The following is a 19,063-nucleotide window of genomic DNA, read 5'->3' on the forward strand; positions in this document are numbered from 1 at the left end:
AACATGTGACAAACAAATTGTCAAAAAAGAGCAGGTGCCAGTTTCAGATGCATAGCACAGGAGCCCATGGGTGGAGCAGCTGGCAAATGAAGATATTTCTGTCCCCGCTGCTGAACCGCTCCAAGTGCAGTGGGATTCTGGGTCTGAAAGAGTTGCAGTTGCTGGGTGGAGATGAAAGTCAACATTTCAGGGCCAGGTGCGGTGGTTCATGCCTATAATCCCAGCACTTTGGAAGGCCGAGGTAGGCAGATCACTTGAGGCCAGGAATTCGAGATTAGCCTGTCCAACATGGTGAAATCCCGTCTCTACTAAAAATACAAAAATTGGCTGGGCATGGTGGCTCACACCTGTAATTCCAGCTACTTGGGAGGCTGAGGCATGAGAATCACTTGAACCAATAGGTAGAGGTTGCAGTGAGTCATGATCGCGCCACTGCACTCCAGCCTGGGTGACAGAGTCTCTGTCAAAAAGAAAAAAAAAAAAAAGCAAGAAAGTAAGAAAGTAAAAAAAAAGCAGGAGAGAGAGAGAAAGAAGAAGGAAAAGAAGGAAGGAAGGAAGGAAGGAAGAAGGAAGGAAGGAAGGAAGGAAGGGAGAGAGGAAGGAAGGAGAAAAGAAAGTCAACAGTCAGCATTTCAGAGACCCCAAGATACCGACACTGACTGTGCCTGCTGCTCTTCCATCCTCCTCCACCCTGCACCTTTGAGGTGGGATCGTGTCTTCTGTAAGCAGGGCTTTGTTAAGAGGTCCTAATTAAGGCCAGGCCCAGTGGCTCATGCCTGTAATCCCAGCAGTTTGGGAGGCCGAGGCCGGCAAATCACCTGTAGTCAGGAGTTCAAAACCAGCCTGCCCAACATGGTGAAGCCCCGTCTCTACAAAAGTACAAAAATTAGCTGGGCATGATGGCAGGTGCCTGTAATCCCAGCTACTTGGGAGGCTGAAGTGGGAAAATAGCTTGAACCTGGGAGGCGGGGTTGGGGGGGGGGGGGGACCACCATTGCATTCCAGCCGGGGGGAAAGAGCTCCCACCCAAAAAAAAAAAAAAAAAAAAAAAAAGTGGTCCTGATTAAGCAGAAGCCTTGATGCTAGTCCCAGAAGCATGCTGAAATTTCCAAAAGAAATTTCCCCCCATGGTCAAACTCAGAGCAACTTTTGGATCCACCAAGCTCTGTGAAAATCATTTTCTTTTTTTTTTTTTTTTTTTTGAGACGGAGTCTGGCTCTGTTGCCTGGGCTGGAGTGCAGTGGCCGGATCTCAGCTCACTGCAAGCTCCGCCTCCCGGGTTCGTGCCGTTCTCCTGCCTCAGCCTCCCGAGTAGCTGGGACTACAGGCGCCCGCCATCTCGCCCGGCTAGTTTTTTGTATTTTTTAGTAGAGACGGGGTTTTCTCTTCCAAAAACTGATGGGATCAAAGCTGATCCCAGTTTCAAATAATTATCAAAAAATTGGAAACGAAATATGATCAGGAAAGAAGAAAGTTGAAAAAATCCTCATCACCCAAAGACAACGACCATTAATATTTTGGTGGTTACTATTCCAAATCCGTTTATACGCATACAGATAGACAGACACACACACACACACATAGTTTTTTTGTTTTGTTTTGTTTTTTGAGACTGAGTTTCACTCTGTGGCCCAGGCTGGAGTGTAGCCGCGCGATCTCGGCTCACTGCAATCTCAGCCTCCTGGGTTCAAGCGATTCTCCTGCCTCAGCCTCCCTAATAGCTGGGATTACAGGTGCGTGCCACCACGCCCGGCTGATTTTTTGCATTTTTAGTAGAGACGGGGTTTCATCATGTTGGCCAGACTGGTCTCAAACTCCTGATCTCAGGCGATCCACCCGCCTCAACCTCCCAAAGTGCTGGGATTACAGGCTTGAGTCACCGCGCCCGGCTACACACACACTTTTTTAATGGGCCTATATTTTAGTACTCGCTTTTCTTTTCCTCAGTGTGTTGCAAACACCTCGGTGTCGATACACACCATTCGGCAACGTCCTCCTAAAGGGCCGCAGAATATTGCGCGTCGTTGGCGTGTGCCTTATTGGGAAGCTACTAACTACTGTGCAGTTGAACACCACAGGCTTCGGGGTCAGAAAGACAGCTTTCCCCGGAACAAGCACCTGAAGCTCTGGGGCCTGCCGCTCTCCGGGAGAGAAGTACGTGGAGGACGGCAGCATGGACCCGCCGGGATCCCCGGGGGCATTAAAGGGAATCGCGTGTGTAACGCGAAACGGGCTCGGAAACGCGCTCGGATCCCACCAATGGCATCTGAGGCCGCGTAGCCAAACCGGCCTTGAACTCTCCCTAGTCCTGCCAAAATGGCCCATCCTGGAGCACTGGATTGACCGTGGGTTATTGATCATCAGCCGGTTTCCTCCCCTCCCCTGCCCTTCCCACGTGCACGGATTTACTGATATTTTTTCCCGGAAATTGAGTAAAACAAAACTAAGCGCAGATGAAGCGGAGGTACCGGCGGCTTTCCAGCGAAGGGGCCGGCGCGCTCCCTCCCCGCGGCGGGGCTGTCCCTGGGGACCCGCCCAGTGAATACCGGGCGGCAGGGACGGGCCCGCGGCTCTGCGGGCCATTGGCTGCCGACTGCGTCACCTGCCCGCGGAGGGGTAGAAGGAGGGAGGCGGGAGGCGGGGACCTGGGCCCGGGCGGGGACGCCGCGGCGGGGAGGCCATGGCGGGGCCCGAGCGCTGGGGCCCCCTGCTCCTGTGCCTACTGCAGGCCGCTCCAGGTAAGGGCGCGGGGCCGCGGGAGGGAGGGGGAAGAGGGCTCCCCGGGCAGGGCCGCGCCCACCCTCGGACCCAGAGCTCCTGGGACAGGCACGGGGTCCGCAGCCACCCGAGCCAGGTGAGAACAGTTAGCTTCTTCCCAGGACAGAACAGAACCGGGTCTTTGAAATTCCTCTCCCACGGGAAACTAATCCAGTTTCCTAATGCTTCCAGCTTCAGGAGAACAGGAAGAAAGACAGCGGCAGTTTTATACTGCATCTTCTTTTTTAATAAAGTGCTTTTTAATGTTTCCTAAAGAAAGCACTGATCCCTGTGTGAAAACCACACTCGACCCTGAAGTGTGGGCAGTAGGGAAGGTGGGACCGATTGATGTCCCTTCCCATTCCTGCCAGGCCTCCGGTGGGACGAAGCTCTGGTTTCGCCTGTGCCCTGCTTCCTGACAAGACACGTTTTTTTCTTTTCCCCCACCTCTACTGTTAAGTAAGGTGTCGGGTACAAAATTCCTTGCCGTAGGACCCAGCCACCAAACCTCACCGCCCACCGCTCCAACCAAAGCAGGGAGGAGAAGTCCAGAAATGGCCCCCAGGATATTTTCCTAGTCTTGGACTCACAGTTTAAAGAGCTGGTAAGGTCCCTGGGCATAATCCAATCATCATAAAAGTCAATATTTATTGAGCAACTTCTTTGTGCCAGGCACCACATTATTCTAGAAGCCTCACAGTCCAGCCATCCTAGGAGGTAGATATTATTCTCACTTTTCCGATGGGGAAACTGAGGCTCTGAGCAATTCAGGGAATTGCTTAAGAAGGACGGCAGAGGCGAGGCACACAGAAGAGAGAAGACGGGCTGAAGCAAGCCTGGCTAGGTTTGGCCTGTAGGGTAGGCGCCTGGGATAGGCTGTCCATCCACTTGGTCACCAGGCCAGCCAGGGATGCCCTAGCCCACAGTGCCCACAGCAGCGTTCTCTGTGGCTGATGAGGAACAGTGTACCTGTGTGTGGAGGGAGGGTGGGGTCTTCTGTTCCCGTTTCACTGTCAAGCCCAGACCTTCTTGTACTTTCATCTGATAAATATTTAATATACACAACACTGACTATGGTGCGATGATTTAGGAGTAAGTACAGCCAGAAGGACGTTCAAATACTGGCTTCTGTGTAGCCTCAGGCAAGTTAGTTAGCATCTGTCTCTAAGTCTGGTGCCCTTTCCATGGAAGCAGAATGAATGACACCACCCCATAGGGTGGTCTGTCCCAAGGATCATTGAGGTTTTGCATGTAAAGAGCCAAACTAGTGCCTGGCATCCTTTGAAGGCTTCATAGAGGAAAGTTGCTCTAGCTGCTGTTTTTCTCCTGTGACCTAGCTCGAATTTGGGGACTGTTCTGCTGATAGGATACCTTGTAAAACAGTCTGGTCTCCTGCTGGTCACCTGTCAGGAAGTCCAGAAGCTGGGAGTAGTAATAGCACTAGCCTCGTAGTGATACGGTCCCAGCTAGAGGACACAGGATAAGGTAGAAGCAGGCACCCACTTTTGGGTCTAACAGGTCATGGGGTAGGCAGCCCAGGCTGGGGAGAGCCATCCGTAGAACTGGGTCCTCCCTCCCTGATGCCATTCTACAACCTGTATGGATTTCCGTCATGGCCCATGGGACATTTCAGGGCCCTGAATTCTCCATGGGACCATGAGCTCCTATAGGGCAGGAACGAAGCTGTGTTCCTTGAAATCCCTGGCATACCGTGGTCAACAGATCTTGTTTGACTAGTAGTCAACAGATGGAATAGTTGGAATCATAAAGCTGAATAGACCCCATGAGAACCTGGAGGACAAAGTACGGTCAAGAGCTCAGACTTTGGAGTTGACTAGGCCTGAATCTGATTCTACCACTTAATAGCTGAGAGGGCCTTGGTTTTCCCATCTGTAACGATTATAATTATTATAATGAATACCTGCCTCCTGGGGATGTGGTGAGGATTAAACGAGAAAGTGCAAGTAAACTGTTTAGCACAGAACCTGGCTCATAGAACACAGTACACATTAGCTGCTATTATTATTATTATTATTCTTTTATTTATTTATTTTGAGATAGAGTCTCACTTTGTCACCCAGGCTGGAGTGCAGTGGCGCAATCTCGGCTCCCTGCAACCTCTACCTCTCGGGTTCAAGTTCTCATGTCTCAGCCTCCCAAGTAGCTGAGATGACAGGCATGCACCACCATGCTCAGCTAATTTTTGTATTTTTAGAAGAGACGTGGTTTCACCATGTTGGCCGGGCTGTTCTCAAACTCCTGACCTCAGGTGATCTGCCTACTTCTGCCTCCCAAAGTGCTGGGATTACAGGCGTGAGGCACCGTGCCCAGCCTTAGCTGCTATTATTATCATCATCATTATCATCATGATCATCATCTCCTTGTAGATATGTCAAGGAAGAATCACTGGAGGAAGGACATTTGAATCAAATATTTCAAAGACTAGATGGTGAATACCAGGCAAAGACAACTGGGTTTAAAAACATCCAGAAGAATGCAGTGGTTTGGCAAGATAGAGAAGGAAGATTACCTGGTGAGCCCGTAGGGTGCTGTTGGGGAGAGAGCAGCAAGATGGCCTGGCCAGGCCAGGCCACGTCAGGCAGGGCCTCACACACCTCAATAAGGAGTGTGGACTTTCTTCTGAGGCCAAGAAAAGGGCATGAAACTGGGGAGTGGTGTAATCAGATGCATATTTCAGAAGATGATGATTAACAGAGAAGGAAAATGTGCCGTGGAGGGGAATAGAAGTCAGTTAAAGGTGGTCAGGAAAAGTGTCCTCGAGACAGTGACATCAAAGGAGTGTGAAAACAGCAAAGGAGTGAGCCAGGTGGATATCCAGGGGTAGAACTGTTAAGGCAGAGAGAACAGCATGAGGGAATAGCGTGTGCAAAGGCCTGGAGTTGGGAGTGTGGCTGGGGTGCTCCAGGAAGGGCAAAAAGTCCTGTGTGGATGGAGATATGGGAGCAAGGAACGAGTGGTGGGTCAGATTGGGTAGGGCCTTGGTGGTGATTGTAAAGACTTCGGAGTTTAGACCAGGCGCAGCGGCTCAGGTCTGTAATCCTAGCACTTTGGGAGGCCAAGGTGGGCGGATCACCTGAGGTCAGGAGTTCGAGACCAGCCTGGCCAACATGCTGAAATCCAGTCTCTACTAAAAATACAAAACTTAGCCAGGTGTGGTGGCACATGCCTGTAATCTTAGCTACTCTGGAGGCTGAGGCAGGAGAATCACTTGAACCCGGGAGGTGGAGGTTGCAGTGAGCTGAGATTGTGCCACTGCACTCCAGCCTGGGTGGCAGAGTGAGACCCTGTCTCGAAATAAAATAAAAATAATAAAGACTTTGGAGTTTACCTGGAGTGAGATGGAAGCCTTTAGAGGGCTGAAGCAGAAGAGGAACATGATCTGATTTTCATTTTTAATCCTTCCTGCTATGTGGAGAATGGACTGAAGGCAAGGTGTTTTATATATTTGTCTGTTTTTTAGAGGCAGAGTTTTGCTCTGTTGGCCAGACTGAAGTGCAGTGGTGCAATCACGGCAGCCTTGAACTCCTGGGCTCAGGCGAAACTCCTACCTCAGCCTCCTGACTCTCACCATTGTACCCTGCTAATTTTTTAAAAAATTTATTTTGTAGAGATGGAGTCTCACTATGTTGCCCAGGCAAGTCTTAAATACCTGGTCTCAAATGGTTCTCCTGCCTCTATCTCCCAAAGTGCTGAGATTACAGGTATCAGCCACTATGCCCGACCTGTTTGTTTTTTTAAAAAGGGGAAAAAGCCTTTTAATAGTATGAGATGTTTTCTGGTGTTTCTACCATAAAGCTCTTCTGTAAATCAAAATGAGAACGTAATTATAGATAGGGCAGTGATCTTAGACTACGGTGCAGACTTTTCATCTTATATTTGGGCTCATGAATTTTAGTATAACTGATTATGACAGTGTTTCTTACACAGTTATATCTAGAGCAGAACTGAAAACAAAATAACACATACCCTACGTCAATATATTCTTTCAGTAATATCTGGGCTTGGATGAACCTGCAGAAGTAGGTAAAGCTGTCAGATATTTTCTTAAACCAACAGAAAAAAATGTATATGACAGATGTTGTATTTATTTATTTATTTAAGACAGAGTCTCGCTCTGTCATCAGGCTGGAGTGCAGTGGTGTGATCCCTGCTCACTGCAACCTCCACCTGCCAGGTTCAAGCGATTCTCCTGCCTCAGCCTCCTGAGTAGCTGGGATTACAGGCATGCACCACCACGCCTGGCTAATTTTTGTATTTTTAGTAAAGACAGGGTTTCACCACGTTGGTCAGGCTGGTCTCGAACTCCTGACCTCGGGGTCTGCCCACCTCAGCCTCCCAAAGTGCTGGGATTACAGACGTGAGCCACCACACCCGGCCTGTATTTATTTTTTTTACTACTATGGAATCCAATGTGAAATTCTCATAACTAGGCAAATACATTATTAACATGTAAGCACATCTAGGTATAAATATGCACATAGTCCATTAATTACATCAGGGGAATTAAATACATACTTTTAAGTTAAAATGAATTTTCAGGAAAAAAAACTGCATTCACAAATCTGAAATGTGAGTACAAAAATGAAATTGTGAAATAAATAATGAATATAGGTGTCACCTAAACTTCCATAGTAATATGCCTGCAAATGTGGATTTAGTGATTTTCTACCCTGGGACAAGGGCTTTTGAGAGCCTCCAGCTAAATTAGGGTTCCAGTAGCAGAGTGGCTGGCAAGCCTGCCCTAATGAACAATGCTGGCGAGCTGGGCATGGGTACTTACAGTGTGCCCTTCATGGAATACTTTCCTTTTTCTTTTTTCTTTTCTTTTTTTTTTTTTTGAGACGGAGTCTCGCTCTGTTGCCCAGGCTGGAGTGCAGTGGCATGATCTCAGCTCACTGCAACCTCGGCCTCCTGGGTTCAAGCAATTCTCGTGCCTCAGCCTCCCAAGTAGCTGAGATTACAGCCCTGTGCCATCACATTCTGCTAATTTTTGTATTTTTAGTAGAGATGAAGTTTCACCACATTGGCCAAGACTGGTCTTGAACTCCTGACCTCAGGTGTTCTGCCTGCTTCGACCTCCCAAAGTGCTGGGATTACAGGCGTAAGCCGCTGCGCCAGGCCCATGAAATACTTCTTACCTGGCGGGCAGCCCAATGGCCTAGCTGTCTAACTCATGGCTGGGGGTCCTTCACACTTGTTTATACTGGCAGACGTCCCTGTGACTCTTGTCTGATCCATGTCCAAGTTTATGCCTGTCTGACCATTGCTCTGGCACTGGGAGCCAGCCTGTGTTCCCGGCAACCCAGGGAAAACCAGGCCTGGGCTGGGCCTGGGTTCCTGAGATGGAAGGTGCAAATTCAGTACACCGCCTCAATGGGAAACAAGTTCAAAGGCTTATTACTTACAGATCCTGAGCAGGGAGGGTGCAATGAGTAGGGAGGGTCATCCTCCATCCTGGGCTACATGAAGCAGGAATGAAGAGCCAGGCAAAAAGAAAGTGAGAGCTTGTGGCAATGGGAAGTATATTATATAAGGGACTAGAGTGTAGGTCAGGTTAAGTTTGAGGGCAAATATTTGAATGGTCCCTTTAAAGGAATGGGTGGGAAATGGGGAGCCCAGTTTGCCAGGAGGGAGAGATGCCTCTAAGTTCTTATCTCTGGCCACTGGCTTGGGCCATCTGAGCGTGGCATCTACTTCTAATGCCTAGGCACCAACCTTTGCTGTGTCATCTGCCTTACACAAGGTTGGAAGCAGGGAGACCGGTCAGGAAGTCTTTGGTGCAACCCATGTTATTTACTCAGCAGATGTTTATTGTGTACCTACTATGTGCTGGGGCCATGGCAGGCAGGCTCTGGGGATGTGGCTGAGAACAGGACAGAGCCCCTGGCCCCTGATAGCCTCAAGGCTGCTCCCTCCTGGAGGCCATTAGGTTCCTGTTCCGTGGTATTCTGCGGGAACCCTCAGGTCCCAGAGTGTACGGGAGCCTCCCCTCCTGGTGCAGGGTCTTCTCTCATGGCCCAAGGGCTGCAGTACAGCCAGTCGGTGGCTCCTGGTTCCTCAAACTCAGTGAGCATCTGCCTGCCCTTCGTGCTGCCCCTCAGCTTGGGATGGCCTGAGTCAAGACCAGCCAGGAGCTATAGGCTTCATGACCCCTTTCTTTCCCCCAGGGAGGCCCCGTCTGGCCCCTCCTCAGAATGTGACGCTGCTCTCCCAGAACTTCAGCGTGTACCTGACGTGGCTCCCAGGGCTTAGCAACCCCCAGGATGTGACCTATTCTGTGGCCTATCAGAGGTAGAAGGGACTCTCTCGGCTGGTGGATGGGAAGACTGAGGGGGCGGGTGGGGGCTGGAGGGGCTTCCCTGGGGCAGCTGCACCCAGTGTAGGCAGCATTGGCTAGCTCTCTGGGCCCCACGGGAGATGGCATGTGGCCGGCATTTGGAGAGGGGCTTTTGATAAAGGTCCGGAGGTGGGGAAGATGTTGAATGAAGAGCAGCATACAGGTGACCAGTCTGCAGGGGCGGGAGTAAGTCTTGGAGGAAAGTTGGTGTAGGGCATGGATGGAGCTGTGGGGGCCAGAGGATGAAATTCTCGAGTGGCTGGATGAGGTGCTTGGAGCTGTCCCAGCTGATCAGTGAGGCAACGAGATACACGGCAGAGGAGCTGTTACCTGGGCAATGAGGCATCCCTGAATGATCACACTTTTTCTCTTTTTTTTTTTTTTTTTGAGCCAGAGTCTTGCTCTGTCACCCAGGCTGTAGTGCAGTGGCTTGATCTCAGCTCACTGCAACCTCCGCCTCCTGGGTTCAAGTGATTCTCCTGCCTCAGCCTGCAGAGTAGCTGGGATTACAGACATGCACCACCACACCTGGCTAATTTTTGTAATTTTAGTAGAGACAGGATTTCACCATGTTGGCCAGGCTCGTCTTGAACTCCTGAGCTCAGGCGATCCACCCGCCTCAGCCTCCCGAAGTGCTGGGATTACAGGTGTGAGCCACCACGCCTGGCCGAATGGTCACACTTTTCCCGATGGGATCATTCTCAATTTGGAAGCCCAGGCAGCCACGGCGAATCCAGAGAAATCTGACAATGGAAGCAGATCCACCATCTTCGAACATAGATGGGAATCGTTCGAAGTTCTTTAGCAGGACAGTGAGATGATAGAAGCAGAAGCTCGGGAGGACTCTCCTGGAGTTGGTGAGGAGGGGAAAAAGCAGGGAGGGGAGGAGACCACCGTGTCCTCAGGACCCATCCTGTGCCAGGCCAAAGGCTAAGGGCCCTATGTGAATATTTCACTTCCTTCTCCCAATGTGACCAGGCAGGCTCTGTGTTTTCCTCATTCTAGAGGTGAGGGGATTGAGCTCAGAGGGTGCTGTGTCTTGTCTGAGGAAGGACGTCATGGAGCCAGAAGGGGAACTCAGGTCTGACTCCAACACTTGTGCCCTTCCTCTCCCATCACGTTGTCCCTCCGTGTGTGGAATCCACATGTGAGTGATGGGGGCCTGGCTTGGGCGGGGAAGACTGCAAGAGAGCTTTCAAAAGCTAGAGCACTATCAGGTGGCAGAAAACAGCTAATATTTACTGTGTGGCTGGCACTGTGTCACACATGTAGCGAATTTAATCTCACAACAGCTCTGTGAGGACAAGTTCAGTACGTCGCTTTACAGAGGAGGAGACTGAAGCGCCAAGGGTGTATTTTGCTCAAAGTCACACAGCTGGGTGTAGTATGGCTGGAATAAATTTATTAAGGAGTTGAAAGTCTATCCTCTAGGACCAAGCATGGTGGCTTATGCCTGTAATCCCAGCACTTTGGGAGGACAAGGTAGGTGGACAGATTGCTTGAGTCCAGGAGTTCGAGACCAGCCTGGGTAACATGGCGAAACCCTGTCTCTACAGAAAAAATATAAAAAATTAGTGAAGTGTAGTGGTGTGTGCCTGTGTTCCCAGCTACTTGGGAGGCCGAGGTGGGGAGGATCACTTGAGCCCAGGAGATGGAGGTTGCAGTGAGCTGAGATCACACCACTGCACTCCAACCTGGGCAACAGAGCACAATCCTAAAAAGAAAGAAAATCTATCCTCTGGACTTCTATGATATTTTTCATCTCTTTCATACTTTTTAAACAACTGTGAGGGTTGTAAAATAGTGATATTCTAATTATATAATTTTTTCATTTGTTAGTTGGAATTATTTTATAAAGAGATGTATCCTCTCATCTGGTATTTGATATCCAGCCATACTATTCAAATAGGCAAGAGAAGATAAATGCTTGATTTTTTTTCTTTATCAATTTTTAAGATAATGAATTGGTTCCTTATCATCTCCCAAAGGTGATCGCTAGTTTATTATTATCGTTACGGACTCAAGCGTTTAAATATATTTGGTGGTTTCAGTCTATTGCGACGTACTGTGGTCATTGAAGCTTGAAGTGCCCCATCTTTGCCCAGTGGGAGTCTCATCAAGCTTGCTCCTGAGTCCTTTTAACTTGACCCTAGCGGTCAAGATTTAACAAATATCTTTCCAGGTGTCTGTTACAAGATGTTCCAGGTCCCTCTGGTACAACTCCTGACCTAAAACCTGCAGTCGGCCATTTCTCCGTTTAGTAAGAAATGGTTATAAAGACTGTAATCTGCATGCTAGCTATGCTGATCACCACTTAGCTGTTGCTGTTGGTCTTTTCAGCGAACAGAGTGATGTGTGCATACCACATAGACACACACATATGCATACTTTTCTTTTTTTTTTTTTTGAGACAGAGCTTCACTCTTTCACCCAGGCTGGAGTGCAGTGGCATGATCTCGGCTCACTGCAACCTCCGCCTCCTGGGTTCAAGAGATTATCCTGCCTCAGCCTACTAAGTATTTGGGATTATAGGCGCCCAGCACCACGCCTGGCTAATTTTTATATTTTTAGTAGAGACGGGGTTTAACCATGTTGGCCAGGCTTGCCTCGAACTCCTGACTTCAAGTGATCTGCCCTCCTCGGCCTCCCAAAATGCTGGGATGACAGGCGTGAGCCATCGCACCCAGCCTACATGTACATAATTTTTAAGATGAAATGCCTAATGAGTTTATAATGGTGCTTCCCGTTTAAATTTAGTTCCTTAGGATTTTTTCCTGACTTCTGTGTTACATCTGTATTTTCTTTCTTTCACATTGAGAATCCTGTTTCTCAAGGACAGGGGAGATGATAGGACTAGAATGACCCATAATTACTCATTTTCTTTGTCCCAAAACATATATACTTGCCTCTTAATAGTTTCTTGCTCTTTTTGTCCAAAGAGTTTGTGATGGTTAATATCAGGTGTCAACTCAATTGGATTGAAGGATGCCTAGATGGCTGTTAAAGTTTTGTTTCTGGGTGTGTCTGTGAGGGTGTTGCCAGAGGAGACTGACATTTGAGTCAGTGGACTGGGAATGGAAGACCCAGCCTCGCTCAGTGTGGGCACAACCCAACTGGCTGCCAGTCTGGCTGGAAAGCAGGTGGAAGGTGGTGGGATAGCTTTGCTTGCTGGGTCTTCCAGTTTCCTTCCTTCTCCCATGCGGGATGCTTCCTTCTGCTCCTCCTGCCCTTGACCATCACACTCCGGGTTCTTTGGCCTTTAGACTCTTGGACTTAAGTTAGTGGTTTGCTGGGGGTTCTCGGGCGTTTGGTCACAGACTGAAGGCTGCACTGTCAACTTTCCTGGTTTTGAGGGTTTCAGATTCGGACTGAGTCACTATGACTTCTTTCTTTCCCATCTTGCTGATGGCCTATCGTGGGACTTCGCCTTGTGATCGGGTGAGCCAATTCTCCTTAATAAACTCCCTTTCGTATACACATATAACCTATTAGTTCTGTTCTTCTGGAGAACCCTGACTAATAAAGGGTTGTTGCTTCTTCTTTAAAATCTAGTAATTTTATTTGACTGTGTGTTGGTATTGCTCATTCATTCCGAGTTGATATTTTTAGGTACTCAATATTCTTGCTTAATGCATAGTTCCAAGTCATTTTTATTTTAGGAAAGTCTTCTTAAATTATAGTTTTAGTATTTGTTCTATTCTCTTCTTTTATTTTCTTCTTTAGGGACTCATATCATTTGTATGTTAAATCTTGTTTTTCTGTGTTCAGTATTTGTCTTTTGGGCACAGTGACTCACACCTATAACTCCAAGACTTCGTGAGGCATAGGGAGGAGGATCGCTTGAGCCCAGGAGTTGGAGACCAGCCTGGGCAACATGGTGAGACCTCGTCTCAAATTAAAGAAAAAGGAGAGAATATTTGTCTTTTTCTTTCAAATGCCTTTTATCTATCTACTATTCTGCTTTCTAAATGAAATAGGTTTCACTCTTGATTTTTTAAAAAAATGTGTGCTTTCATGTGTGAGATTATTCAACATCTCATTTGTAACCTTCCTCTTGGTTACGTTTATTTTTTCCTGAAACTCTAGTCTGCCTTTAGCTGACATGTTTGTAACTAAGAATACACATTTCTTATTATAGCCTGCCTTGCTGAATTAATTCCAATTTTCTTTTAAAACCAACATTATTGAGTTAAAATGTATGTAGAATAAAATGTTCCCATTTTAAAGTATACAATTTGTTGAGTTTTGACAAAAGTATGCACCCACCTACCCAACCACCACAATCAAGATGTAAGACATCTCTATCACCCCAGAAAATTCCCTCATCCACTTTGCATTCAGGCCTCCTCTAGATCTAGGCAACCTGCTTTCTGCTTTCTGACACTGTGGCTTAAACTTTGCATGTTCCAGAATTTCATATAAATGGATGCGTATAGTATGTACACTTTTGTGTCTGGCTCCTTTCCCTCAGCATAATGTTTCTGAAATTCACCCATATTGCTACATGTATTCGTAGTTAATTCCTTTTTATTGCTGAGTAGTAATGCCATTGTATGACTACGTATGACATTTGTTAATCCATTTTCCCGTCAGTGGATATTTGGATTGCTTCCAGTTCTGGGCAGGTATTCATTTGCTAGGGCTGCTATATGCTTGCCCTCTAGAATCCCAAAATGTGTGTCCTTCTCATATGCAAAATACATTCACCCCATTCCAACAGCCCCAAAACTGTTTTTTATTTTGTTTTGTTTTGTTTTTGAGACAGAGTTTTGCTCTTGTTGCCCAAGCTGGAGTGCAATGGCGTGATCTCGGCTCACTGCAACCTCCACCTCCCTGGTTCAAGAGATTCTCCTGCCTCAGCTTCCTGAGTAGCTGGGATTACAGGCGTGCACCACCACACCTGGCTAATTTTTTATATTTTTAGTAGAAATTGGGTTTCACCATGTTAGCCAGGCTGATCTCGAACTCCTGACCTCAGGTGATCCACCCGCCTTGGCCTCCCAAAGTGCTGGTATTACAGGCGTGAGACACCGCACCTGGCTAGCCCCAAGACTCTTGACCTATTTCAGCATCTACTCTAAGTCCAAAGTCTCATCTAAATCAGATATGGGTGTAACTGGAGGTGTTACTCATCCTAAGGCCAAATTCCTCTCCACCTATGGACCTGTGAAACCAGACAAGTTATGTGCTTTGAAAGTAAAGTGATGGGACAGGCATCGGGTAGACTTCCCCATTCCAAAAGAGAAAAATAGGAAAGAAGGAAAGAGTGACAGGTCCCAAGCAAGTCTAAAACCTCGCAGGGCAAATTCCATTAGATTTTAAGTTTCAAGAACAGCCCTCTTTGGCTCAGTGCTCTGCCGTCTGAGCCCACTGGGTGGCAGCCCCATCCCCTTTGCCCTGGATGGTAACCCGACCTGCCAGTCACTGGTTAGCAGCAGCCTAGCCTGCTGAAACTGCGAAGGGGACAGTGTTGCCTCCAGGTCTTTGGTGGTAGTGACAACCCTGCTGATCTCTGAATCATCTTCCAGGTAATTTTTCCCTATTCTTGAAGGATATTGTGTGTTCACAGCCAAATAGCTCCAGTTCTTGTCCCTTTCTGTAGAATCCCAGAAGTCCGACAACCTTCCTTCATTCTGTCCCATCTCCGTCCCCTTTAGTCAAAGCTGGCAGTGCCTCTGCTGGTATAATCCCATCAGGATTTCTAATTTCTGCTTAAATGGCTGATTAAGTCTATGAGTTGCACCTCTGATCTCTGTCAAAAGGTTGTTCTAGCCACAACCTTAGTGTCCTCCCCAGAACATACTTTCTTTTTTTTTTTTTTTTTTTTTTTTTGAGACAGAGTCTCGCTCTGTCACCCAGGCTGGAGTGCTGTGGCCAGATCTCAGCTCACTGCAAGCTCCTCCGCCTCCCGAGTTCACGCCATTCTCCTGCCTCAGCCTCCCGGGTAGCTGGGACTACAGGCACCCACCACCTCGCCCGGCTAGTTTTTTGTATTTTTTAGTAGAGACGGGGTTTCACCGTGTTAGCCAGGATGGTCTCGATCTCCTGACCTCGTGATCCGCCCGTCTCGTCCTCCCAAAGTGCTGGGATTACAGGCTTGAGCCACCGCGCCCGGCCCCGATAGTCTTTTTAAGGCAATATAGGCTTTCTCTAACATGTACTTCAAACTTCTTCTAGATTCTACCCATTATGCAATTCCAAACCCATTTCCACATTTTTAGGTATTTGTTACATCAACACCTCATTTCTGGTGCCCAAATCTGCATTGGTTTGCTAGGGTTGCCATAACAAAGTACTGCGGTCTGGGTAAACAACAGATTTTTATATTCTCAAAATTCTGGAGTTTGGAAGTCCAAGGTCAAGGCATTGCTAGGTTTAGTTTCTCGTGAAGCCTCTCTCCTTGACTAGCAGATGGCCGCCTTCTTGCTGTGTCCTCACATGGCTTTTTCTCTGTGTGTGTTCACTCTGGTGTCTCTTCCTCTTCCTATTAAGGACACCAGTCCTACTGGATTAGGGACCCAGCCTTACTACTTCATTTAACCATAATTACCTCTTTAAAGATCTTATCTCAAAATACAGTACCATTGGAGATGAGGGCTTCAACATGAATTTTGGGGGAACTCAATTCGTCCATAATAGGGCTATCATGAATTAAGCTGCTGTGAATATTCATGTACAAGTCTTTGTGTGGATATGTTTTCATTTCTCTTAGATAAAGATCTAGGAGTATCAACCTGGGCAGAAAAGTGAGACCTCATCTTTACAAAAAATTTTCAAAATTAGCCAGGCATGGTGGTGTACACGTGTAGCCCTGGCATCTCAGGAGGCTGAGGTGGGTGGATCCTTTGAGCCCAGGAGTTTTAGGCTGCAATGAGCTATGATTGTGCCACTGTACCCCAGCCTGGGTGACAGAGTGAGACTCTGTCTCTAAAAAAAGAGAGAGGAGAAAAGAAGAAAGAGAGGGAGGGAGGGAGGGAGAAGGAAAATGGATCTAGGAGTAGGATTTAGGAGATGAGGTAATGAATGTGTACTATTACAGGGACCTGTCGAGCTGTTTCCAAAGTGACTGTACCATCGTTCATTGCCACCAACAATACATGAGAGTTCTAGTTACTCCATGTGCTTGTTAACACTTAGTATTATCAGTCTTTTTCATTTTACCCATTCTAGTGAGTATGTAGTAGTATTTTATTATGGCTTTAATTTATAACTCCCTAATGATGAATGATGTTGAACATCTTTTCATGTGCTTATTGGCCATTTATATATGTTTTGTGAAGTTACTATTCAAATATTTTGTCCACTTTTTATTAGATCACTTGTTTTCTTATTATTGAGTTATCTATTAATATAAATCCTTTATCGGTGTATGTATTGTGTTTTTTTTCCCCCCCAGTGACTGGCCTTTTCATTTTCTTTAGACTTTTTTGGTAGTTTTTTTTTTTTTTTCTTTTTGGAAGAGAAAAATATTTTAATTTGATAAAATCTAGTTTATCAGGTGATATGGACAGAATTATACCCTACCCTACAAATTCATATGTTGAAGCCCCAACCTCTAAGTGACTGTTTGGAGATGAGTCTTTAAGGAGGTAATTAAAGTAAAATGAGATCGTAAGAGTAGGCCCTAATCTAATAGGACCGGTGTCTTTATAAGAAGAGGAAGACACCAGGAGTGCACACATACAGAAGAACGGCCATGTGAGAACAGAGCGAGGAGATGGCCATGTGAGGACAGAGCCAGAAGACAGCCATCTGCAAGCCAAGGAGAGGGGTCTCAGTAGAAATCAAACCTGCTGATGCCTTGATCTTGGACTTCCAGCCTCCAGATTTCTGTTGCTGAAGCCACCCTGCCTCTGGTGTTTTACCATGGCAGCCCTCGCAGGCTAATATATTAGATTTTTTTCCTTCAACAATTAACGCTTTTGGTGGCCTGAGGAATATTCACCTGACCCAGGGTAAAGAAGATTTTTCTTCTATGCTTTCTTCTGGAAGTTTTATAATTTTAGCTTTTATATATGTTTTTAACTTTCCTTCTTCTTGCCTTCTGTTTCTTTTAAGGCATCATCTATTGTGTTAATTTGTTCTTGTATTCTTTCTGATTTATTCTTCACTTCTGAAATGAGTGTTGCTTTTGTGAAACACATATAATTCTTTTCTGTGTCTCAGTTTTGCTAATTAGGTTTTACGTTGTTCTTTCATGTCCTGTATCACTTTTTACTGTCTTTTAGCCCATTTTGAAGTATGAGGGTTCCAGTTTTGATCTGTTCATGGATATGTTTTTGTGACATGTTTCCTCTGGCTTCTTATCATTTATTGCTTAGCTTATTAATTTCTATTCTTTCTTATTTTCTATTATAAATATTTTAAACTATAGGTTTTCCTCTAGGTATTACTTAGCTGTATTATATGTTTTTATTTGTATTATTTGGTGATCATTCACTTTCAGCTATTTATTAATTTCCATTATAATTCTTTCTTTCTTCTATGAGTTTTTTAAAAAATATTTTTAAAGCCAGATGTGGTGACTCACATCTGTGATCCCAGCACTTAGGGAGGGTAAGGTGGGAGGATTGCTTGAGGTCAGAAGTTTGAGACCAACCTAGGCAACAAAGTGAGACCCCATCTCTACAGAACATTTTTAAATATTAGCTGGGCCAGGCGTGGTGGCTCATCCTAGCACCGGTAATACCAGCACTTTGGGAGGCTGAGGCAGATGGATCACCTGAGGTCAGGAGTTCAAGACCCGCCTAGGCAACATGGTAAAACCCCATCTCTACTAAAATACAAAAATTGGCCGGGTACGGTGGCTCAAGCCTGTCATCCCAGCACTTTGGGAGGCTGAGACTGGCGGATCACGAGGTCAGGAGATCGAGACCATCCCAGCTAACACAGTGAAACCCCGTCTCTACTACAAAAATACAAAAAAACTAGCCGGGCGAGGTGGCGGGCGCCTGTAGTCCCAGCTACTCAGGAGGCTGAGGCAGGAGAATGGCGTGAACCCGGGAGGCGGAGCTTGCAGTGAGCTGAGATCCGGCCACTGCACTCCAGCCTGGGTGACAGAGCGAGACTCTGTGACCAGAAAGAAAAAAAAAAAATACAAAAATTAGCCAGGTGTGGTGATAGCTGCCTATAATCCCAGCTACTTGGGAGACTGAGGCAGGAGAATTCCTTGAACCCAGGAGGAGGAGTTTGCAGTGAGCCGAGATTGCACCACTGCACTCCAGCCTGGGTGACATAGTGAGACTCTGTCTCAAAAAAGAAAAGAAAAAAAAATTAGCCGGGTGTAATGGCATGTACCTGTGGTCCCAGTGACTCAGAGGCTGAGGCAGGAGGATCACCTGAGCCCAGGAGTAGAGGCTGCAGTGAGCTATGTTTGTGCCACTGCAGTCCAGCCTATGCAACAGAGCAAGACCCTGTCTCAAAATATATATATATTTTTAAATTTCCAAACTTCCGTTAGTTCTCTTTTTGTTATTAACTTTTAACTGGATTTTTTGCAGTCAGAGGAAATACTTTATGAGATACCTATTCTTTAAAATTTCTTAAGAATTGCTTTGTGTTAATATTTTGTTAATAGTTCACATGTGGTTCAACCAGTTTGTTTGTTAGTTCTGTATATGTTCATTAGATGGACTCGATAACTGTGTTGTTCTTTATTTATTTATGTATTTATTTTTCTTTGTCTATTCATCAATTACTGGGTGAGAGGTATTAAAATTTCTTGTTGTAAGTGTGGCCGTTCACTTTCTACCTGTCATTTGTCTATGTGTGCTTTATAGAGGGTGAAGCTGTTTAGAAGGCACACATAAGCTAGAATTTTTCTGTCTTCCTGGTGAATGGAATCGTTTATCATTATCTAATGATTCTTTTCATCTTTAGCATTGCTTTGGACTTTGAAGTCTGTATTTTCTCTGCTGTTAACACAACTACACTGGTTCCTTTGGTGTG

The 19,063-nt window shown here is 46.5% G+C and overlaps 1 protein-coding gene across 6 annotated transcripts in view; it reads left to right on the forward strand.

The window, feature by feature from the left end:
- Nucleotides 1-2,627: 2,627 nt before the first annotated feature.
- IFNLR1 (interferon lambda receptor 1) overlaps nucleotides 2,628-19,063 on the forward strand; it is a 33,298-nt gene continuing 16,862 nt past the window's right edge. For 2 of the 6 annotated variants that reach the window (XM_023219650.1, XM_023219649.1), the window contains exons 1-2: nucleotides 3,250-3,361; nucleotides 8,946-9,069. Coding sequence is in view for 2 of the 6 variants with exons in the window: in XM_023219648.1 (XP_023075416.1) it covers nucleotides 2,681-2,738; nucleotides 8,946-9,069 (182 nt within the window). In the remaining 4 variants the exon portion in view is untranslated. Of the gene's footprint in view, nucleotides 2,739-3,249; nucleotides 3,362-8,945; nucleotides 9,070-9,765; nucleotides 9,973-19,063 lie in introns of those variants that run through there. The other 4 variants (XM_023219648.1, XM_023219653.3, XM_023219651.1 and 1 more) reach the window with 4 other exon arrangements.

Source organism: Piliocolobus tephrosceles, chromosome 1, assembly GCF_002776525.5.
Source record: "Piliocolobus tephrosceles isolate RC106 chromosome 1, ASM277652v3, whole genome shotgun sequence".
Taxonomy (NCBI): domain Eukaryota; kingdom Metazoa; phylum Chordata; class Mammalia; order Primates; family Cercopithecidae; genus Piliocolobus; species Piliocolobus tephrosceles.